This window comes from Alternaria alternata (assembly GCF_001642055.1).
Source record: "Alternaria alternata strain SRC1lrK2f unplaced genomic scaffold CC77scaffold_6, whole genome shotgun sequence".
Taxonomy (NCBI): domain Eukaryota; kingdom Fungi; phylum Ascomycota; class Dothideomycetes; order Pleosporales; family Pleosporaceae; genus Alternaria; species Alternaria alternata.
In genome coordinates, this window is record NW_017306195.1 from 804,171 (window position 1) to 825,827 (window position 21,657).

A 21,657-nucleotide genomic window follows, 5' to 3' on the forward strand; every position below is an offset into this window, starting at 1 on the left:
GGTGCCCTTCCTGAAGATAACCGTCCCATAATGTAAACCCAATTTTCCAGGAGTCAAAAACAGAACCAGAAGATGTCCAAACACCAGTTCAGACCTCCTCCGTTGAATCACCGACGGGAGAAGGACACCGAGGTAACCTTTCGAGGTCATAATTCCATGGGCTCTCAGGGCTCTCTTTGAAAAGATCATAATCCCAAGTGCTCTCGCCGTACGAGCCTGCACTCCATTTTTCGGCGCTTTCGCAGTTCTTTGCTTGCTGTTGCAATCCCCATTCGAGAAGTTCCGATTCTTCACTCCTCGAGAAGTAGCCGGGTAGATGATCGAATTCGTCTGCGTCATCTACTTGGGAGGATGTCGTCTCCTTGGTCTGTCCCGTTGGTTCTGTAATGGGCTCTTGGGACAGAACAGTAGGTGCAGCTTTCTTGGGCCGGCCACGCGCCTTCTTCGTGGGTATGGCTTCAGGCATAGTAGCATCTGCTGCGGCCAGTTCGTCGCTTAGTGTAGCAATGTTCGATACAGCAAGTGCAGGTGAAGAATATGGGGGCGTTGGCTGTTCCTGAGGCACCAGTTGCGGAGGTTGTGCATACGTATACCACTGATACTGCTGCTGCTGTGGTGCTGCTAAGTGCAGCATTCGTTCTTGCTGTGGTACTGCTGGATGTAGCATTCGTTCTTGCTGCGGTACTGCTGGGTGTAGCCTCTGTTGCTGCAGATGATGTTGCTGCAAATGATATTGCTGCAGTTGATATTGCTGAAAGTGGTGCTGCTGCAGACGGTGCTGCTCCTGTAGCATCATCATCTGCTGTTGTGGATGCAATGGCCCATATTGTTGTCCGTTCTGAGTATTCATACGGGCTGATTGTGCATCGTGTAGCACCGTTATCACATTGAATAGAGGATGCCAGGGCGGTATACCACATGCACTACCGGAACTGCTGGTGGGTTGGGCACGCATCTGCTGCTGACTCGGCAGAGTTCTGGGGTCGTTGCTCTGGATTTGTGCGTAACTGTGAACGGGCATGCCTTGAACGCTGCCAGGAGCGCCGACTGACTGCGCGGCTACTTGCTGATTTGGCATATGGGGAAGGCCACCGAACCGTGCCTGGGGATGATAGTTATTGCGTGTGCCATGGTCGCCTTTGTAAGGGTTAATGTAGTTATTCATTGTATCGTGCTTGTAGCCAGTGGCAAAGTGTCAGGTCAAGGAGATTTAAGTCATCCCCATGTGCTGCAAACCTACCTCCAAGTTTATAGGCGAGCGAGCGAAAAATAACCTGGTAGCGAATATCGTCGCTCATCTGGTACTGTGAGTTAGTAAGACAGGCGAGAGTATAAGGCATGAGCAACGTCTCCATTGCTATTGACCGCGCAGTAGCTTTGTACCACATGAAGAAGAGCTGGAGGCTGTACTGCAACATGTTCGTGGCAAGATTTTCTAGACTTTTGTAAGTTATACAATAACCACAAACGTTCCTACAAAACTATGAGCATTTCTAGTCACGCTGGCACGTGAGCAGTACCATGAGGGGGAAATCAGTGGAGAACACCCGCTTCAAAACGGCCAGGAACAGCTAGTCGTCGCAGGCAAGTTTTTTAGGGTGATTTATAGTCAAATGGGGGGTCTCGACAACTGATGGCTTTTGCACTTCTTCCTCGAATTTCTGTATCTTACTAGTGCGCCCAAAAACCTTGAAGATGCCGCTTTCCCAGTAGCGCCAGAATCAGGTAATCAAAAAAGTTGCATACTCTTCTCGTCCCGCAGGATAGTACTCCAAACGACCCGCTAGATCTCCAGATTGCATGATGATCCAACTCCAAATTTGGAAAGTGAACTAGCGCATGCTCATACGTAGCCTGCCAACATGTGTCAGCCCACGATACTTCCAAACTCTTATCCTGAGAGGCAGTTTCAAATAATACCTTTCCTCGCGCCCTGGAAAAAGAAGCGAACAATGAAGACCTGCAACCCTGCCATGGTCATAATCAAGCCTGACTCCATCAAACTGAAGTTGAATATCCTCTTCTCGGTACTCTTGACGGTGCTGAAGTTACGGTTCTCGCGCGTGCGGAAGTACTTCTGGTTGCGGGAGATGGTGGAGAGTTGTGCGGATAACTTGAGAATAGACTCCTCAAGGACCGAGGTCTGTTCAGGGGAGGAGCCCTGCTTGGACGGGATCTTGGCACGGGCGGCTTCGTTCTCAACCTGTAGGCGCGCGAAATCAGTATGATAGTCCAAATGTATCCATAGGTGTACTGCGAGGCTTTACGTACGGCGATTTCGAAATCGACCATCTTCTCCGCAAAAGTGCTCATCTCGTTGTTGAAGCAGAAACGGTATTCTCCCACATCGTTTGCCGTGAATACAAAGTCGCCCTGTCGCTCCTTGGTTCCATCCAGGATGGTCTTGTCTGTTGGGCCGACAACCAAATAGTCGACATCGAATGAGCCTCCGGATTGGACCTGTCCACATTCTGTCAGCCTTCCTGTCCTAGGATTTATCGTGCTACCGCGTAGCAGCCTGGAGTAAGGTAGGGAAACAATTGACGGTTCCGAGGCCATTGCGTATCCAGGGTCCGGGTGGAGAACGTACTGCAAAGTAGAAAGCCAACTTGGTCCCCTTGTTCTCAACGTGCGCGTAGAAGCATGCTTGCTCGTGTGCCTCTAGTCTGTAGGTGAGGGCAGTAGCATACACGGCAGTGGTGTATGCCAGCAATGCGCTGAAAATGGTGAGGAGTGACCGCATCGTGTTCGTTGGCGTGGACGACTGCGTTTGTTGATGCGTGTTCTCATGTGCTGGAAGTTACAGCTGTCGACAACGTCGGCGGTAGGTTTTGCCGACGCAGGGATGTCGGGGGGGAAGGCGCGGGGAACTAGCGACTAGCCAATGGGATTCAAGGCGGTTGCGGACAAGCACTGCAAAGTGTAGATCCTCGATAATATTTGTAGTGTTGAATAAAAAGCGAACGCGCACGGCACCGCTTCTACCTGGGAACAGGCGGCTGCGGCGTGAAGTTGCTCTCACTACGAATCAACACATACACAAACGTACCCAAGACATCTCAAAGAACATCTAGTAGATATTCAACATGTAGTGCTTTGGTGGCCTGGAATGAAGCAAGCTAATGATATTCATGATATACTATTCTACACTGCTTACACGCTGATACTGATCCAAAGTGGGACTCTATAAACATCTGTCAGACCACAGCGCCAACCTGCCCACGCACGCGACTCCGCTTATGCAATACTTCCAAGCTCCATTGCGCCATGTAAGTTGGGATATGCACACAACACGCTCACTGTCCTGATCCGCTAAGCAATGCCGACAGAACTTCGCTGACAATGTTATGTCAAGACCATTGTGACTGTACTCAGCAGTGTCGCCTGCCATCTTTTTCGTTTTATCCTACACAACCGTCCCTCTGCTTCAGCGAATGAAGATGGAGTCGGTCTTTCCCCAGAGCGTCTTTGTCTTGGCCGGGTGTTCGAGACCAAGGGATATGTCATCTCGTGCGCCCACTGTATCCCATAGGACTTCATCTGTAGTACTGTTAGTGCTGCAGATTTGTCGTCGTCAAGGGTAGCTTACCATCATCGATTGGTTCGGGCTTGGAATATTGAGCTTTGCCGACAAGGGCAAATCTGATCTTGTCTAGCTGTTTCCCCTTGATCTTGGTGAAGTCTGAGAGTCGCTGTTTTGTTTCACTGAAAGGCTCGCCCTGTAATATATTAGTAACAGGGCAGAAGAGATCTTAATAGTTGTACACACCTCTTTCAATGCAAACTGGAACGGCACACCATGTGCTTTTGATGGCTCTTTGTCAAAGTGGAATACAGAAATCTTCTTCGATGACTCGTCCTCAGGGAAAGGCGCGACAAAGATCGACGTGTAGTCGTAGAGGCTCATTACAGAGTGGTCTGGCGGCAGAATTTTGTGAAACTTGTTCACATGCGCCTCGTAAGCACGAATCTTAGGCATTACTTCGTCGCTGATGTTTGCTTTCTTTTGCAATGCCACCAAGAGATCGGCAACTTGGGCGTTCTTAGGGACCATCAAAGTGTGCTCCTCCTATATTGTATTAGTACCGATATGAACGTCAGTTTAGGCTTGAAACTCACCTCCTTGCTGAGACCCTCTGGAAGCCAAGTTACCTTGACAGGCTTTCTTTGCTCTAGCTCTTTCAGACTCATGTCGAGAACCTCGTAAAACAAGGCGTCGTTTCGCTGGTTCGCGCTTGCAGAATAATTGTAGGGTCCAGGGAAGAGTATGTTGTTCAATGTCGAATTGACGTTGTACTTGACAGGTAGTTTGGGCTTGCCAGCAGTGCTGACGGTGGTGAAGCGTAGATAGCTAGGATCGGTTTTGAGGGCCTCTGCTACCTTGCTGGAGAATTGATCGTATGCCATCTTCTTGCTGAGGGTTAAGGAGAATGTAGGCAGATCCATATCCGACGTCTTCGGCACGAATTCGATGTTGATCCTGTTCAGAAGATAGTCGTAAAATTCCTTTGCCTCGGTGTAGCCTCCTTGGGCTGTTACCTGAGCGACTTCCTTCTCGTTCAATACACGTTGAACTGTGATGATGTCGCCATCTTGAATTTCCGAGGCTGCCAATGTAATCTTTGGCTTCATCGCTTCGATCATGTTTTGTTTGATCTCTTCTGAAAGCTTGATTTGCGTACCAGTCGGCCATCCCAACATCTTCGTGATGGCTGGGGTTAGATCAGAAACCTTGTCCTGGAATGCCGCGTACAAGGTGCCCACACCGAACAGACTCTGTTCATTCGCGTCGAAATGTTTCAGGAAGATCATCAATGGACGATTGTTAGTCTGACCCTTGAGGTCTACTAGCTTTTCGCCAAAAACTGGCGCTCCACTATCATCGCGTTCTTGGGCCTTCTCGATCCACATCCTGAATTGCGACTGCTTCGTGCCGTGCTTGCTTGCGGCCTCTTCCACTGTCATTTCGGGGAATTCAAGAGCGGTATCCGGGCGGATAGTACCGTTCTGCCTATTAACCATCGACCATGGCCGCAGCATGTCTGCTTCAGTTCCTAAATCTTGAGCAACAGTGGCTGCAAAGTCAGCCATTGTGGTGGCTCGGAGCACGCGGTAGATCCTCGGGCTAGCAGGCGTCTCTTGGTCGCTCTTCCATGGTACGATATCAAATCCCTGGTGTGCTTTGAATTGTTCATCTGATGCGACTGCCACATCCATGTAGAGATGAGCTTCTTCGCGCTCCTTCTTCCTGCGCTCCATCAATGCTCGTTCTTCAGCAAGTCGTTCTGCCAAATGCTTTGGTGGCTCTACAGCCTTGCTGTCTATGAGAACCTGGTCAAGTCTGGTTTCTCTTATGTATACCAACATGTATGCGCTCATTGAGCGCTTGGCAGACCAGGCTCTGGTGTAGGGGTTACGCTGGCCAGTGTTTCCATTAGCCTGGGCGTAGTCGCCACCAAAGTTTTCTTCCAAGGCTTCGCGTAGTGTGGCGCGAGTCACACGGTCGTCATCGAATTTGTAGTAGTGTCCATCTTTGGTAGGCTTGAGGAAAGCGTAGTAGTGGCCCGCGTTGAGATCACCGCTGTGCACCAAAACACCGTGCAAGTGGTATATCCAGGATTCGGATCGATCGGCTCCGTCGGAAAGGTATGGCGCAGCGTCCCAGACCTCTGGGAATTCGTAACGGTCGTTAACCTTCATCATGGCGTCGCGTGTGAAGTCGTATTCGAAGCGCTTGAGCTGGAGGTGCAGCACAGGCGGGAAGCTCTCGAATATGACACCCTTCTTGGCATCTTGCAATCCAAAGCCCTCTGCGAAGTACTTGTTTTCACCGTCCATGGTCTCCACTTGCACGTAATCTTTGAAGCTGTCGTCGAGGTTCTTGTTTCCGCTCACGTTTAATTGTATGTCCCAGAAGTCCTCAACCCGGGATGATTCGTAGTCGACGTTGATGCATGATATGTAAGTCTTCATCTTGCCTACGAACATCCTTGTCAAGGCACCTTCGGCTTCAGTGCCCTTCATCCTCTCATCAAGCTTGTCCATGAGCACGCGGGACAGCTCCTGTACATCTTGCTGTTCGAAAATCTGTTTCGAATCCCAACCGAAGGAATGTGTGAGTTCTGTCGTGCCTACGGCGCCGTTCGATGTCTGGAGAAGGTAGAAAAGCCGTTGTAAAGCGTATGCGCTGTTGGAACGGTCGGCTTCTTCGGCGGTTGGAATCTGGTAAACGGCCTGGGAACGTTAGTCTTGTCCCTATACTCTAGGGCTTGCCACATACCTGGCGGAAAGCATTAGTGAAGAATAGTGACTGCAAGAGCGAGTTGAGGTAGCAAGTTGCGCCCTGGTTCTTCAGCCCGACCATGCCGGTCTCCTTCTTCGAGTCGTAACTGGAACGGTCAGCAAGTCGATTGCAACTATAAGTCAGCATTGAGAAACTCACTTGATAAAATTGTGCCACAACACGCCAGTGGGGTCCTTGAGCACTCTTATGTACGCAGTCACATTGGCTGCGTTGTCTTCTACCATTGGCCGTCCTCGGTCCTCCCATGAGTTGCTGAAAAGTTTTCTTAGTTCTGCAAAGCGCGTGAAGCCCCAATCGCCTTCCTCGGCAGTAAAGCGGTGGTGTGCGGTATGTGTGGTGTAAATAGTTGGGTCCTTGGGGTTCCAGAGTACGAGCATGAATTCGACACATGCGTACCAATCCTCTGGCATTTGCTTCTCCTCATAAGCTTGCTCCAGGTAAAAGGAAGCAAAGTCGACGTTGTTACCGTACGGGAAAAACAGTATCCGCCAGGGATGTCCGCCGCACTCGAAGATGGGACCATGCTCGCGTCGTGTGAGTTGGCGCCAGTCTTTGATCTCCCATGTGTTGTATACTTCTGCTTCAGTGTCGTACTCGAGGTTCTTGGGCATGTGTCTCTTCATAAAGGCATCGTATTCGTCGGCGCGGGGCTCGGGGTCGGCGTCGACCTCGTCCATTTGGTCGTCTGTGTCGGGCGTTATGATGGCGACATCGGCCTTCTCGTCGTACTCGTTGTCGACGAGCATATCACTTTCGATCTGTTGGAGCCGTCCAGTCAGCATGGCTGCGTGTGGAGTGACGACAGCGAAGGCGCAAGCTTACCTGATCCATGGCGGCTTCAGCTTCCCGGCAGGAGCGGGTGGACGTGGGGGCAGGCTGCAAGGAAAGAGCTATACAGAGGCGTCGCAAGGACAGGGACCACTGAGTGCGCTCGACGTTGGAAGGTGAAAAAGGAAGCTGCGCGCCTGTCGCCTAGAGAAAGGAAGGTACGGGTGGACAGCACTTGCGCGGGATGCGGGTAAGGATGAGTTCCTCGCTAAATGGTGGCGGCAGTGGAGATATGACGATCGGATTATTGTCGTCTTGAAAACTCCAACAACGGGAATGTGCAAGGGGGTGGGAGGTGGACTGCGAGGGCGCACAAAGCCGGGAAGCTGGCAGCAGCTCTCGACGCTCAGAACAGCAACTCTCTTCGATGGTTGCAGCCTTGGCGCTCGATACAGTGGAGTGCAGCAACCCAAGGCCGCGGCCTACGACGTCATTCGTCCAACACCACATGCTGGTGGATAGCATGCCACGCGAATATCGACATCTACAAACGCTCGCGCATTGTGCGTGTTGTAATGCTGGACTTGACTCGATCTTCCATGATTACGCTTTCTTGACTGTGTCACGGCGTGAACAGGTCCAGGTTGTGAGTGATTTCTCCAAAATTTGGGCCGGTTAGCGGAGCATGTAATCACATGCCCCGTATTTTGCTACAGCTCCATCGTTGGGTTCCTGCACTTGCTCGCACTCGCACCGACAATTATGAACATAGGAAGACGTAGTCTCGCATTATGCGCGCGACACTCTGGTAGTCTACGTAGGGCGTCTCCAACACATACCATTTCCAGGCTACAAATTCGACTTTCTCATGCTGCAGCCGTCGCGCCAACATGGAGACCGTCTTCGGCCCTCGACGAGTGAGCTCCAAATAACCGACCGTGACAGCGTCAACTAAAGCTAACACGCAACTAGATGGGTGCAGCGCGAAGCCAGACCCATAAGCTTGCGACAATTGACTTTCTTTGGTAGGACCCTGACTGAGTCTCGTCTCATCGACTCGGCCAACTATTGCCGTTTAGAACTTCCTACAAGGTGCGGCGTAATCTTATGATGGCGTACGGCAGTTGCTAAATAAATCCAGGCTTGCACATCGTTTGCGTGATATTCAGACCCTACCATATGTCGTTGTTGCGAATCCCCATCTCGCCCATGTCTACGAGTCATACCTGCGAGCCTTTGAACGCTTCCGTCGCATACCCGAGATAAAGTCGCTAGACGACAACGAGAAATACTGCAAGGTGCTGGAAGAGACGTTGACCGAGCATGCGTCCGTCATACCCCGTCTTGCTATTGGTGTGCTTGAGGTTCGAGGCCTAATGAAGGCTGAAGAGACGGACAAGTTCATGACCACCATGTTACGATCGGTATGCGCCCAGTCAGTACAGAACTGTGGACAACACTAACCATCGTAGCGCATCTCGCGACGCGTCATTGCAGAGCAGCATCTAGCGCTTACCGAGACTTTTGATTCGCCATGGCATTTCCCCCAGGCCGAGATCCATCCTCATGACCAGGAGGCAGTCGGCGAGATATTCTTGCGGTGCAACGCGAAAGACATAGTCGAAGATTGCGGTAAGACAATGCAGGAGCTGATCAAGCGCACCTATGGCTCGCATGTCGACATCCCAGAGATCAAAGTTTACGGCCACATCGATGCGACGTTTCCATACATTCTGAGTCACCTTGAATACATCATTGGCGAGCTTTTGCGAAACTCCATCCAAGCTGTCATCGAACAGCGCAAGTCGAAAGATGCCAAGCTGCCACCCATCGAAGTGCTGATATGCGAAACCTCGCAACACGTCATTATCAGAATATCCGACCAAGGCGGTGGTATTTCAAACGAAGTCTTGCCGTACTTGTGGAGCTTCAGCAAAGGTCCCCGCCGCGAGAAAAGGTTAGAAAATCTGGCAAGAGTACCAAAATTGTTAGGGACGTTGCAAGAGCTGCAGGTACCCGGTGGTGAATCTGCGGCACAGGTGCAACAACGCCTAGATAGCAGGTCAAAGTACGGCGATTCGGGCTTACATCACGGCTCGCTATCCTCATTGACTAGTCGTGCACCGGATCTGCGCCTAGGTATTGGACTTCCCATGTCGCGTCTATATGCCGGTGAGTATTCCGTGATAGTGGCGGGGTTACGCGACTAACGCTATTCCAGAATATTGGGCTGGCAGTCTCGAGATTCACAGCTTGGAAGGCTATGGAGTCGATGCCTTCCTCCAAATATCGAAGCTTGGCAACAAGAATGAGCGACTCACTACGCGGGCCTCCATGGATGCCATATAGACGTTGTGTCGGAAGAAAGTGTTGCGGGTGTGTTTGCGTTTTCGTGATGCAAGCGCGTTCTGCCCGCAGCTCATTCTTACTCCAGGAGCTAGCAGTCATCCACGAGCACCTCTCCTGCCTGGTATCCACTACCTGCGAAGCTGTCTGCCTGAGAAGCACAATCTGGTTGACAACCACAACATCACATTCAGGCCCCGCTCGATTGATCAAGACACCGTATTATTCGCAAGTATCTTTTACTACAACATGTCCACAGAACGTCTTGTGAGTATGTGCAGCCATGTCCCCGGACTATATTGACAGCTTAGGATGTTGCTGCCGAAGTTGTGCAGTCGCTTCACGCTGGTGTCGGCATCGCCAGTCATGCTCACCCATCGGTCAGTTCCGTATCATCAGACGATGGAGGCCGTCCATACTTCGAAAACCTTCTGGCAAACGTTGCTTTCGATGTCGAGTTGCACGGTATCGCTCTCCATTCGAATACATCACTTAGTGAGATACGCTGTCCACTTTTGAGAAGATCGGAGTCCAAGCAACAAGGTACAACTACGAAGCTCTGAGAAAATCTCATCCCATCACTACACAAATCGATTTTAGAAGTTCAGTCTGTTGCACTGCTAATCTTCAGCAGCAATCAATCATCTCGACGTAATTTCGTGCTGGAAAGGTATCTCCAACGCCCAAGCGCTAGAGCTTACGCTATGGGAGCGTTTGTTCCAGAGATGTCTGGTCTCTCAAGTCGAGAATGACTTGCGACGCCTCACTATTGTTCAACTAAACAAAATCCGGGACGATCTCGAAGGCGAAGAACCTTTGACTCTTTTATTACAAGGCCTTCCCAGCAAGCAAAGCCGTCTCATCGAAGTCAACTTGCCGAATCTCATCCATCATATCATCGATGCTTTCTACAACGATCACTCCAGTCAGAACGCTGCCAGGAACTTTCGATGGTCGCTTGGGTCTGGCGATCTTCCAGGCTTTGTTTACAATTACATTGCAACGCACGATTGCTTCCTGCGCAGTTCGGAGGGGGTTTTCATGTCGGCTGAAGTGACACTCGATTACTATACCATGCCCGTGGTTCATGCTATCACCAGAGTACATTGGCAACCGCCCGATGTTAAGTTTGAGCATGTTCCTTCGCAACTCGGACCGAGAGGCCAGTATCACATCGCCCCATATCGTGAGCCAGACAGTTCGAGTTACAATCGCTTTCCCGATGACGTCGTTTACACTGTGACGCGTTCCACGTCCATGATCCAATGGGATAAGTTCAGCGAATTATTCCGTGCACAGGCACCGGATACTCCAACGACATCCGAGACGCTTATTCAAGCCAGTATCGTCACAAAGTTTCCAGAAGACGTGCGCTTCGAGCGTGTTTCGCGATATGTCGTCAAGGTTGAGATTGTAGACACGCTTCAGGTCCATGCGGTACCAGACGAATACAGACCACAGACCGAGGACGCATCGACGCCCCCAATTCCGTCATATATCAGCGAGCCCTGGTCCAACAACCTCGCTTCACCTAGGCTTCAACAGCATCGTGACTCCAAACCTGCTTTCTTTGGGGCATTGAGAAAGCGCTTTCCCGATTCACCCAAGAAACAAATGGCTGTGTTACGCTCCACAAGCTATGACGGAATGTCACCAGTGGAACTGGTATATGATGAATCTGACACTGACGTCAAACGTCAGAAGCTGGCGCTGCGTGATGATATCGACATGCACGCTGCAACCTTTGAATCGCAAAGATACCAGTCTGCGGTGGAGGAGTGCGAAGTTGTGCTCGAAGCGCTCGACACCTTTCGTCAGAATGTAGAGAACCGAACTACATCTGTTGAGCGGGAACCCAGTGAAGTGGCACTTCGTCTATATGCGGCAGTTGCTCCGGCAATTCACGTGGTCTACGCAGCAATCAAAAAAGAATTGTTGGAACTAAAGGACCCGAAGGACGATTGTTGTCACACGCCTGTCAAAGAAAAAAAAGAGATCCCAATTATCCCAACTGGTCAAGTGCCCACACCACCAGACTCCCCCATGGAATCTAGATCTAGCTTCGCCAGCACTTCCGAATCGGCCAGCAACACAAGTATTCCCAATATCGCGAATTTAGCTATGGAACTGAGCAGCCCCCACCACCTGCGCTCAAGTGAGCTTTCTCAAGACGAGATTCAAAAGAATTATCGCGAGTTCGAGGAGGTTGCCAAACGCAGGAAGACTGATCCCACTGCCACATTTAGCTGCGATGTGGGCGATATAGAATTTGAGCGCATCTTCATGGAAGACAGTGAGGTAGAAGGGGTTAGTGGGCTAAGCGGATTGAGTGACGGTATGGGCGGGCTGATGGTGGATGAGGATTAGACTGATAGGCGGATGGTTATGTTGTGCCGAGTCCGCATTGCTTCATCCATAGAGTTAGCGTATTGAAAAGGAGTCCGTATTTCTTGAATCATTTGACCTTGCTTATTTGCTCAATTGAACAGTCATGTTCTTGAGTGGCACGGAACATCAGAGAAGTGAGGTTTGTCATTGTGAAGAAGCATCTACGTAGGTAAGGCAAGCTTCCTAATTCAATAATAAGATTCGTATTCAACCATCGTAAAACTTTTGAGGCACATCCACTTCATGCGGTCGGTTCTTCTATACATCTTGGTGCAACCCGCTTTGTAACTCGACCCTAGTGGTACGTCGTCGCCGGATGTCACCATGCCGTTTCACAACTTTCCAGATCTCAATCAAGAAGCAAGCGAGATGGCGACTGCAAGGCGAAGACGCAGCGAAGAAAAGAATGGGCGGACTTGCGACCTGAGTCTTTGACTCAGTTACCAGAGAACATATATGTCTTTGAAGATCCTTGGTATCCTGATGTGTTTTGATTGCCCAATACTAAGGATGAAGAAGAGCCTGCCAAGGATTGATGTGGACTTCGTGATCTCTCCCGAGAAAGCGAGCTCGACGTTGCCATAGGTAGTCATGGTACTCAGATATAGGCCCACTACCAAATATGACTTTGGAGGATGACAATATTTTCTAAAATGTGGGAACACCCTTTCGAAGCATCGAACTGTATTAGAGGTTCTTCCTGAAGTGCATGTTTCACAGGAGCACCATGAAAACACTACCTAGGTACTCCCAATACTTGCATTATCTAAAGAGATGATAATCGATGTCTAAGACTGCCACTGTAGCGAGATTTCAACGGTGTCGGTTCATGAAGTGATGGACTAGATCTCAAGGATACTGCGGTATCGTGACCCGATGATACATTCATACCCACTAGCGAATGACGCACTTTGCAATGAGCCCGTGATAGTAGAAGCTCTGAGGAGCTCGATCCAAGCCCTCCGAGGAAATGTCGTAATATATCGACTAGCAAACGTCATGCCGCAAAGTAAACAGCGTGCTCACACATTCTATCCTCATTGCTTGAACTGCCCTCCTCCTTTGCAGATGCATAGCAAAAAGCCGCATCTACCCGGCTTCCCCTTTCGCACCTGCCCAAACCATACACCACGTGTGGCTCAGCAAACAACCTCGTCGGGCCTACTTCGCTCTTACCCCGCCCCCGCTTGTGTCGCTTATACCTGTGTCCCCCGCCACTTTTCCTCCGTCCTAGCTTTCAATCACGCAATTTCACGTGCGCCGCCAAACTACGTTCGACCACTATGGTTCAGGTACGCCCCCAGATTTTTTGCATCGACTTCCTAATGCGGTAGACTATGTCTTCACGATTGGCTGGTTTTGGCATGACAGGGCTGACAAGTTGGTCGTAGCTTGAGTACTCGGTCGAGGAGCCGCTTAATCGCGAGCCAGAGCTTGAGAAGTTAGTCCAAAGGTATGTGTGTAGTGTCTCAGTATGGAAAGACAAGCATGTTGTGTGGAGACAGCGATGAAAGGCGTTAGTTGAGCGCGAGTCATTCCATGCGTGGTGTCCATTTGCGCTGGAACGGAGCTCAGTCTTCTTTCTTTTGAGAGAACTATGATATTCACTGGATACTATTGGTAGTATCACAGCCATGACGATACTAATTCTGGGTACAGTTTCATTACCAAAGACGGCTACGACCGCAACCACGGCCCCATTCCCCACATCGATGCCAGCACACACAAAGTCTCCATTACCGGCCTCGTCAACAATGAACTCTCGCTTTCCATTTCAGACCTTCAAGCACTTCCACAACATACCGTGATATGCGCATTACAATGCGCCGGCAATCGGCGTCATACCATGCGTACAAAGTTGAAGGAGGTGTCCGGCATCGACTGGTTCGATGGTGCTGTCATGAACTGCAAATGGACTGGCTCTCTGCTCAAGGATGTTCTGGAAAAAGCTGGTGTCAAGGTCGAGGATGATAAGCTGAAGGAAGCGCATGTAGCATTCTCGTGCTACCAGACGGTTACGCAAGAAGATGACTTCTACGGTGCCAGTATTCCACTGTCACGAGCTATGAATCGCGAAAGCTCTATTCTGCTCGCGCTGAAGATGAACGACAAGCCTCTTCCACCTAATCATGGAGCTCCAGTCCGTGTCGTCACACCAGGTATCGCTGGAGCGAGGAGCGTAAAGTGGCTTGACTCTATCTCAGTCCAGCTAAGCGAGAGCCAAAGCCACTACCAGCAACATGACTACAAGATTCTACCTCCGGAAGCTGATTCCAAAGAGAAGGCAGAGGAGTACTGGGACAAAGTTGGCGCGCTGCATGACATGCCCGTCAACAGCGTCATCGGAGTTCCGAAGTCAGGTACCACTGTACATCAGGATGCAGATGGGATGATTGAAGTCAAGGGCTACGCCCTGCCTAGTGGTGCAGATGGACCTATCGTAAAAGTTGAAGTCAGTGTTGACGGAGGAAAGTCATGGACAGAGGCAGAACTGATTAAGAACTATGAGGGTGAAGACGCCAAGGATGTTGAACTCAAGTGGGCGTGGGCGCTATGGAAGTTGAAGGTCAAAGTCGAGAAGGGCAAGGATGTCGCGATCTACAGTCGCGCAACGGACAAGAGTGGTAATATGCAAGAGAAATGTCCAAAGTGGAACTTCCGGGGCGTGGCGTACAACGGATATGGTGAAGCTTCTGGACTGGAGGTTGTCTGAAGAAGATGGCTGGTTATATCCACAGCGGATGTGGCAGATTGATATACATTCACATTTTTAGCTCACATATTGGTAGCACAGCACGACTTTACGAATGTCATGAATGAACAAGTTCAACCTTGTAGCAGCGGATCCACTTGACCACTGTTGTCTTCAAGGCAGTTATGGAGATGCTCATATCATATTTCCATATATTGAGAAGCTTGATACCAAGCACCACCAAGAAACTCCCGTTACGCTAATGCATTCGTGATTCATAACTCCTCCCTAAACTCATCCGTCCCCTCTCATACATGCCCTGTCCCAGGCTTCCTACAGCCCCAGACTCTTCCTGACATTCGTCCGCACAATCTTCTCGTACTCCTCCCTCTTCTCCCTCCACATCCGCGCCGCGTCCACGTTCGCTGGACTCTCATCGTTCGGCTCTGCCAACATGCTCATGACGCTGATCAAGATCTTCTCGACGCTTTGTATGGGTGACCACCGCTCGGAGGCTTGTTCGTAGTGCATGGGGTCTTCGCCGGGCGCGTGGAGGATCGATATACAAACTTCGCCGTTGGGGTATACTGTTCGTAAAATTAGCTCAGATTCTCACTAATTCATGCTTCTTGCGCTCGTAGGTGAGTGAACATAGGGAAACATGTCCTAGGTGATCAAACATACCATTTGGATGCCACATCTCGGTCACAAACTTCATCTTTGGTGGCGCGAGTGGGTAGTCTTTCGGGAACCGTAACTCTGCGGGGAAGACGCCGCCTTCAAAGGGTGTGCCTTCCGGGCCTTGGATCAGTGCTTCCCAGATGAACATGTCGTCTTCGCTGACCGGGCCGGCAGTGATGCCCTCTGGCGGGTCGTTGGAGAGCATGCGATACTCCTTGAAAAGGCGCTTTGAAGCCGATGAAGCCATGGTGTGTATCGAGAGTGGGGGTGCGCGGAAGGTGGCAGCAGTGCTCTGGGCGCGGGGGGGGCGGGGCTTTTGGTGTGTTGGGTCTGGGTTGTGAAGCTTAGCCTTTTGCGTCGCGAAGCAAGGAACCGTGCTATAGCAGGTGAACAACGTGATGCGCTGTGGCTGAGATGCCGATGTTAAGAAAGACGGAGTGGTGGGTGGTTAGGTGAAAGCGTTCCGGGCGGCCAACGACGGTTCCGACACGTCGGCGTTTGGTAACGCGGGTCTAGCGCCAAGGCACGTGCTCCACTTCTACTATGAAGTACTTGCGATGAATCCATCTTGACAACCCTTTTGAAATTCTTCAAACTCATCATGCAGCACGTGCAATCCACATCTCGCTAGCTTGGAGTATTTGAGTCGGATATCAAAGATTTCATTACAATTAAGCTAAGCATCGTTTGTCTCTAACCAAACACCTCAATCATAAACCGGTACTCAAGCTTTCTGTCCTCGTTCCTTGCCCTTGCAGTCAACACGCTACACTGATCGGCAATCTGTTGACCGATGACAGGCGGTCCGCAGAAGAAGACACCGATTTTGATCTCATCGTCTTTGTTGCCGTCTTTCTCATTCAGTCGATCGGCTAAAACTTTGCTCATATCGTCGTAATGTGCCTCCATGATACCCCGAATATCCGGACGTCCGAAATGTGTCGGATTGACAAGACCAGTAATGGGTGACTGTGGATGATCATCTGTTCGATGCTTCTCGAGTAGCCAACGGAAAACGTGTTGCGATATTTGCTTGCGTTTCTGGGTTACGTAGGTGTTGATACGGATGTCGAGATCCGGGCTGTCTGTCCTGTGGCGAAAGACCTCATTCAGTAGATCAGAGAACCACAGGAGATTGTTCTTGTCGCGCACCATCCAATGTAAGTCGACTCGGCGGTGGTTCGAGTACGGGGAAGACTCCCTATGGGTTTCGTCGGATGATTCTGGGGAGTCATCTCTAGACTTGACACGCTCAAGCTCGTGATGCTGGAGGTCCGTAAGCACACCGGAGAAAGGCGTTATGCCAATACCAGCACTATCATGTGTTAGTAATCCGCATTGTCGCAAAGCAAGCAGTTCCAACATACCCAAAGACCATGCTGTATTCGAAGTCGTAGAATCGCTGAGCAGGTGCGCCAAATGGTCCGTCAAGACCTATCTTGATCGTCGACCGACCTCCTTCCTTCGCTAGATCACGAAGCGAGTTTGTCCAGTCGCCATCAGCCTTGATGTGAACCTGCATGGTATTGTTGATGCATGTGGAAACAGTGAAGGGATGCCACTGGAATCGGGATAGTTGCGGAACCTGCACAAAGACGTACTGGCCAGCTTTGTAGTCCCAGGGACGGGTCTTGGGCACCTGCGCTGTGATTGCGACAGTCTCATCATCCAACAGCTCGAGATCCGCAAGGATAGGACGGAAGCTCAGAACCAAGCGCCAGATGCGTTCAAAAAGCACCATGAGCGTTGGAAAGGCGAGCCAGTAGCCGAACATGGGCCATTGCAGCAGGTGCGCAGTTCCATGCGCCATCATGAAGCCAATGATGGGGAACATGAGCAGATGAGCCAGTTGGAAGACTTCGTAGCTCCACTTTCGTATTTGAGGCATACTCATGAGTGCGAGGAGATAGAACAAGCCGAGAGATGTGAGACCAGTCCATCCAGGTAATGACCGAAGGTAATCAGTATATGAGCGCGGCACTGCGTCCTGTCCAATGACATTGGCAACTGCACCCTGTCGACTAGCCATACTGCCAAAGACAAAAGAGCCGCTGAGGTGGCCAATAGCATGAAGTGTAGCAAAGACCAATGCGACAATGGACATCTTGATATGGAAACTCTGGGACAAATCCCAATTGATGAACCGCGAGATGAAGTAGAAGCGCCGAAGAAATGTCGAGAGCCATCTTGACATGGACAGAATGAGGAAGAAGAAGGTCGGGTAGAGCACGCCAGCGCACGTCTTGGACAAGACTGCTCCCCATCCGAACGCAGGCGTATACTGGTCAAAGGTCAGGTATTTGACAAATTGCCAGACGCCAAAGCCGATCATCAAAAGTAAAACCAGTGCGAGAAACATGATCTCAGGCCCTTTGACGGCCCAATACGCTCGCGCTCGTCGGTATAGGGACACCTGCTTCAGATAGTCGTCTTCATCTTTTGCTTCCTTCCGATCTTGCTCCAAGGATGGTATCTCCCACGCCTTCACTGTTTTTGCAAAGGTTTCTCGGTTGATGTGGTCCTCCCGCGTTCCAATGACATTTCTGAGAAACGCATGTCGAGCTTCGTCGCCTCGAGATCCATGGTGTAGGTTGTGTGGCTGCGCTTTGGGTGCTATCTCTTTATGTACTTGGCCCAGCTTGCGTTCTAACTCCCAGTAGTCGACATTGCCATCTTTGTCGTGATCGAGGTCGTCAATAAACTTCTTGATTTCTTCGTCGGTAAGGAACTGTTGTGAAGCCATCGACGTGTTGGTAGTTCCAGGAATGGATATGATCGGCTTGCGGAAGTAGGTGATGGATCAGCTGCCACATGTGGCTCAACGGCAACGTTCATCTTTAAGATTTTCCTGATCCAGTTCCCTGATCAGCTCATTTGGTTGTTGGTGGTCGACCCACGTAGGCCAAGGCATCCCGATAAAGTGTCGCCAATAAGAAGGGCTCAACAATGAGATGCTAAGAAAACAAGAGCACCCAAGACGGAGTTGGCGCCGGCGGACACGACTTGTAACAGTTGGCGGAGCGGAACCTACTCCTAGGCACAATTTCCGCCTACTGCACAGCCACTCAGCGGCTGGACCAAGACCTCCGCCCAGGTGTTTACTCTGCATGCATGCGCGGCGAACAAGGATACCGGAAGTCGGAAGATGGCATTCAGCCACAAATGAAATGGGTCAGCGCCGCATATCAGGCGAGAACAAGGCGCAGAAATAACTCTTTCATGCCGCTTCCTATCAGATGGGATTTGCAGCACTTACAGTGCGGTCAATTCTTCTCAAGGCTGTCTACTGATCCATTGACTCGGATGACGACTTGCTAGTAGCTGATAAAGTATCCAAGATGGCCAGAATACGGATAGAACGTTAGAAAGTTTGGTTGCTGTCGCCCAAGAAATCCAGGGCTTGGCATGGGAGAATCGGCACAGTTATGCACGCTACGTCATCCCAAGTGCTTTTTGCAAGCCGACACTGGGCCCGCGACGCGTACCGCATTTCATGCGTGATGCTCACGACCTCCGAATTATCACCTCCAGATCGACCCACCCCCGGAAGAGTTGATAACTTCCCCCTTCTAGTCAGGGTCTCCTGTATGAGGCCTAGAAACAGCGCCATGACATCATGGATCCCGTCCTCTAGTAAATAACGAGCCGTTCAGCGCGCGTGGGCGTGCATAAGGCCCCGTAATCGACGATGCGTACTCCTCTTTGTTTTCGCCCCAAGATGGATCCATACAAGCGCCCTTTTTCCCTTGCATTTGGAGTTCCTTCATTCTTCCCTGTAACGGAGCTTCCTCGGCCTCAGTGTCTACTACCATAATTTTCGACATCTGCACCATGACAGACGACAAAATGTCCGGCACAACCGCTAAGACCAGCTCCTCGATACAGCTCACACACCGCGATGAGCGTACCTTTCTCATGTCGGTGGTGCAATCGCTGGTACGACTAATGCGAGTTCGCATCGGCAACCGTCAAGCAAACCACGAAGACGGCTCTATCAAACTGAACCCGAGCAAATCGAACCTCTCCCAATGCACCCTCCACGAACGAACCGTCAGCGATGTACACATATACGATGTGATACCACCGAATCAAGCAGAGAAGAGATCGAAGAAACGTATATACTACTTCGCTGGCGGTAGTTGGCAAGAACCGCCTTCGCCTCAACACTACAAGATATGTGCAAAGCTAGCCAAAGACATGTCCGATACTTCCATATCAATTGTCTCCACGCCGCTTGCCCCGAACGATCCAGCGCCAAAGTCTTTTCCTGTTTGCCAAAACATGTATCGCGCTTTGATGGCAGAGGCAGAAGAGGCAGGAGAGAAGGTGATACTGGCAGGCGATTCGTCGGGTGCGAATATTGCGTTATGTCTTGTACTAGAAGCTCTCCGCGAGGACAGCGAACAAGAAGGCGTAGAGATCAAGCAAAGACCACACCCTGTCGCCATTATGAATGTGTGCCCGTCGACCGACCTTACGCGCGCCAATCCAGATATCGACAAAGTCGCACCTCGAGACCCTCTGCTCACACCCAAAATAATCAGGCTGACAGCAAGAGCATGGCAAGGCGACTGGGATCCCGCCGATCGCCGGATCTCACCAATCAACGCTGATGTCTCACTACTTGCGAAGAAGGGCATCAAGGTACACGGCATAACTGCTGGATGCGATGTGCTCAGTCCTGACGGTATCGTCTTCCGCAATAAGTGCGCTGAAGCAGGCGTCGTCGGCGAGTGGGTTCATTGGGAGAAGCAGATGCACTGCTTCGTCCTCACTATGCCATACGGGTTAACAGAAGCAAAAGACGCTACCCAGTGGATTGTCGATGTATTGAAGAAGGAATGAGAGGGGGCCGCTGTCCTGTGTCTGAGTAAGAGATACCCTTGCATTTCATAAATCGTGGCTACTTAGTTTTAATATTACAGTTTCCGACTGCCTTCAAGGCCCAAACGCCCGCAAGTCTCGTGTAATCTCATGACCCTCACTTTCCGATGCTGCAAGCTCCTCAACCGTCATCGCGTACTCATCCTTCCTCTTTCGCGACGTTCGCACACTTGCCAGTGTCATATCGTCGCCAATGTCTGGTTTCGACAGCTTCCGTCCCAGTCCCACAAACTCATCACTGTTCTCATTAAGGAATCCCAGCTCCACAAGCCGGTTTCGCACTTGTGTCTCCGTTTTCTCATCGTAGAAGAAGCGTCCAAGCTTCATGAGGCTTTTCTGTACGAAACTCTTGAGCGTCGGAATAGTAGCCGCTATCAACGCGAGTTCGAGCTCCAACATCGACCACAACGTAGGCATAACAGTTGTGCGAAAGACATCATGAGATGTATAGATCATATTTGCACCTGCGGTACGCAAGGTGGCGAACGACGAAGCGAACAGTCCAAGACCCATCAGTACGCCTAGAAAAATCTTTTCACCACGCGGTCGATGCAACTTTCGGATAAAAGTTATCGGTATGAAGGAAAATACCAGGTCTGTTGAAACGTGCACGGTACTCGCAGCGACGATATTCCCCGTTATGAGCTCCTGAGGTACACATGCTACACCTCCTTTGAGAAAGACGCTAGAATCCCAGTATACGCTGAACGGTTGGCATTGCAGGAACTGAAACAACGTCGATGTTATAGCTGTGAGGATGAGTAGTACCATCGTGCTGTAGAGGAAGATGCGCCATGCGTGTGTTTGCTTGATGCGAAGCAAGAGAAGGGCGACTGAGATCTTGACAAGACAAATCGACACGTTCCAGAGGGCTTGACAGAGGAAGATGAGTCGCATGGCAGCGAGACGGGAGGCTGCCGAAACATACTTCGTGCGCTGACCAAAGCCGTGAGCGCATGCTAGGCAAACGATGATGTATTTTGCTATCGCAAGGACCTGTGCGCGTTCAAGATCAGATGTGCGTTGGTAGGCAATGGAGTCTGGCTTACTGTTGCTGCGACGGCCGTCCAATCCTCCAGATGCAGGTTCCATAGCGGGCGTACTCTCGACCAGAGTCTTGCGGAAAGTAGTAGAACCGCAAGTAGTGTCAGACTACCGCATACGCCAAGGAGAAGAGGCGCCTGGGTGTCATTGCGCTCTGGACCGGGCATCAGCTGTCTTACTCGGAGTCCCATATTACCAATCGCAGATTGTACACGGAGTGCTGATATCATGCTAATGTCGAGTAAAAAGCAAAGGGGAAAGAAGGATGGAAACTGCCCTCAAGCACGACAGTCAGATCTCTCATGTCTATATTACTCATACCTAGCCGCCGTTTCCAGTAATATACTGGACCTAGGGACCGCATAATAACACGACTCACCAATCACACATTTCCGACTACTTGGGCTCACAGGCCCCCGGGAAATCATTCAGACTTGTCTCTCCTATTGGCTCACGTTTCGTGGTTCGCAAATACTACCCTGTTGTCATTGTGGTCGTAGCGTGTCAGAAGTGTTTCGCGTAGTCGCATAATCACGATTATCCATGTACC

At 50.7% G+C, this 21,657-nt stretch overlaps 10 protein-coding genes across 10 annotated transcripts; 4 read left to right on the top strand and 6 right to left on the bottom strand.

Moving 5' to 3' along the window:
- Nucleotides 1-14: 14 nt before the first annotated feature.
- Nucleotides 15-1,165, bottom strand: CC77DRAFT_1093126 (hypothetical protein; the record flags this gene model as incomplete). The annotated part of the gene is made up of 1 exon (XM_018529665.1): nucleotides 15-1,165. One exon carries the CDS (start codon nucleotides 1,163-1,165, stop codon nucleotides 89-91), a length of 1,077 nt encoding a protein of 358 aa, XP_018388071.1. The 3' UTR covers nucleotides 15-88.
- Nucleotides 1,166-1,724: 559 nt separating this feature from the next.
- On the bottom strand, nucleotides 1,725-2,753 carry CC77DRAFT_1018648 (endosomal cargo receptor). The gene is made up of 3 exons (XM_018524667.1): nucleotides 2,591-2,753; nucleotides 2,272-2,460; nucleotides 1,725-2,203 (listed from the first exon to the last, which is right to left on the bottom strand). Exons 1-3 carry the CDS (start codon nucleotides 2,741-2,743, stop codon nucleotides 1,910-1,912), a joined length of 636 nt encoding a protein of 211 aa, XP_018388072.1. The 5' UTR covers nucleotides 2,744-2,753; the 3' UTR covers nucleotides 1,725-1,909.
- A 358-nt stretch (nucleotides 2,754-3,111) lies between these two features.
- CC77DRAFT_1039178 (cysteine proteinase) lies at nucleotides 3,112-7,481 on the bottom strand. Its single transcript, XM_018527148.1, has 7 exons — nucleotides 7,127-7,481; nucleotides 6,443-7,062; nucleotides 6,281-6,389; nucleotides 4,120-6,234; nucleotides 3,770-4,069; nucleotides 3,590-3,719; nucleotides 3,112-3,540 (listed from the first exon to the last, which is right to left on the bottom strand). The coding sequence occupies exons 1-7, from the start codon at nucleotides 7,133-7,135 to the stop codon at nucleotides 3,428-3,430; spliced, it is 3,396 nt and encodes a 1,131-aa protein (XP_018388073.1). The 5' UTR covers nucleotides 7,136-7,481; the 3' UTR covers nucleotides 3,112-3,427.
- A 481-nt stretch (nucleotides 7,482-7,962) lies between these two features.
- CC77DRAFT_931602 (alpha-ketoacid dehydrogenase kinase) lies at nucleotides 7,963-9,421 on the top strand (the record flags this gene model as incomplete). The annotated part of the gene is made up of 5 exons (XM_018534224.1): nucleotides 7,963-7,989; nucleotides 8,055-8,164; nucleotides 8,214-8,496; nucleotides 8,545-9,244; nucleotides 9,294-9,421. The coding sequence occupies 5 exons, from the start codon at nucleotides 7,963-7,965 to the stop codon at nucleotides 9,419-9,421; spliced, it is 1,248 nt and encodes a 415-aa protein (XP_018388074.1).
- Nucleotides 9,422-9,667: 246 nt separating this feature from the next.
- On the top strand, nucleotides 9,668-11,785 carry CC77DRAFT_1059539 (hypothetical protein; the record flags this gene model as incomplete). Its single annotated transcript, XM_018528249.1, has 3 exons — nucleotides 9,668-9,685; nucleotides 9,730-9,913; nucleotides 10,053-11,785. 3 exons carry the CDS (start codon nucleotides 9,668-9,670, stop codon nucleotides 11,783-11,785), a joined length of 1,935 nt encoding a protein of 644 aa, XP_018388075.1.
- A 1,304-nt stretch (nucleotides 11,786-13,089) lies between these two features.
- CC77DRAFT_1029701 (hypothetical protein) lies at nucleotides 13,090-14,519 on the top strand (the record flags this gene model as incomplete). The annotated part of the gene is made up of 3 exons (XM_018526538.1): nucleotides 13,090-13,098; nucleotides 13,198-13,263; nucleotides 13,431-14,519. 3 exons carry the CDS (start codon nucleotides 13,090-13,092, stop codon nucleotides 14,517-14,519), a joined length of 1,164 nt encoding a protein of 387 aa, XP_018388076.1.
- A 99-nt stretch (nucleotides 14,520-14,618) lies between these two features.
- Nucleotides 14,619-15,644, bottom strand: CC77DRAFT_1018654 (ubiquitin-conjugating enzyme). Its single transcript, XM_018524668.1, has 2 exons — nucleotides 15,183-15,644; nucleotides 14,619-15,085 (listed from the first exon to the last, which is right to left on the bottom strand). The coding sequence occupies exons 1-2, from the start codon at nucleotides 15,424-15,426 to the stop codon at nucleotides 14,832-14,834; spliced, it is 498 nt and encodes a 165-aa protein (XP_018388077.1). The 5' UTR covers nucleotides 15,427-15,644; the 3' UTR covers nucleotides 14,619-14,831.
- Nucleotides 15,645-15,872: 228 nt separating this feature from the next.
- Nucleotides 15,873-17,922, bottom strand: CC77DRAFT_1059542 (hypothetical protein; the record flags this gene model as incomplete). Its single annotated transcript, XM_018528250.1, has 2 exons — nucleotides 15,873-16,494; nucleotides 16,547-17,922. 2 exons carry the CDS (start codon nucleotides 17,920-17,922, stop codon nucleotides 15,873-15,875), a joined length of 1,998 nt encoding a protein of 665 aa, XP_018388078.1.
- Nucleotides 17,923-18,899: 977 nt separating this feature from the next.
- On the top strand, nucleotides 18,900-20,070 carry CC77DRAFT_742825 (alpha/beta-hydrolase). The gene has a single exon (XM_018533020.1). The coding sequence runs from the start codon at nucleotides 19,011-19,013 to the stop codon at nucleotides 20,022-20,024; it is 1,014 nt and encodes a 337-aa protein (XP_018388079.1). The 5' UTR covers nucleotides 18,900-19,010; the 3' UTR covers nucleotides 20,025-20,070.
- Nucleotides 19,947-20,960, bottom strand: CC77DRAFT_959006 (hypothetical protein; the record flags this gene model as incomplete). The annotated part of the gene is made up of 1 exon (XM_018535558.1): nucleotides 19,947-20,960. The coding sequence occupies one exon, from the start codon at nucleotides 20,958-20,960 to the stop codon at nucleotides 20,118-20,120; it is 843 nt and encodes a 280-aa protein (XP_018388080.1). The 3' UTR covers nucleotides 19,947-20,117.
- Nucleotides 20,961-21,657: the final 697 nt, after the last annotated feature.

Coding starts and splice junctions, on each gene's coding strand:
- CC77DRAFT_1018648 (XM_018524667.1), bottom strand. CDS start 2,743: ATGCGGTCACTCCTCACCATTTTCAGCGCATTGCTGGCATACACCACT. Junction 2,461..2,590: donor AGTTGGCTTTCTACTTTGCA/GTACGTTCTCCA, acceptor GAATGTGGACAG/GTCCAATCCGGAGGCTCATT. Junction 2,204..2,271: donor TGGTCGATTTCGAAATCGCC/GTACGTAAAGCC, acceptor GCGCGCCTACAG/GTTGAGAACGAAGCCGCCCG.
- CC77DRAFT_1039178 (XM_018527148.1), bottom strand. Junction 6,390..6,442: donor TTGTGGCACAATTTTATCAA/GTGAGTTTCTCA, acceptor TGACCGTTCCAG/TTACGACTCGAAGAAGGAGA. Junction 4,070..4,119: donor CAGAGGGTCTCAGCAAGGAG/GTGAGTTTCAAG, acceptor AATACAATATAG/GAGGAGCACACTTTGATGGT.
- CC77DRAFT_1018654 (XM_018524668.1), bottom strand. CDS start 15,426: ATGGCTTCATCGGCTTCAAAGCGCCTTTTCAAGGAGTATCGCATGCTC. Junction 15,086..15,182: donor CGAGATGTGGCATCCAAATG/GTATGTTTGATC, acceptor TTTTACGAACAG/TATACCCCAACGGCGAAGTT.
- CC77DRAFT_742825 (XM_018533020.1), top strand. CDS start 19,011: ATGACAGACGACAAAATGTCCGGCACAACCGCTAAGACCAGCTCCTCG.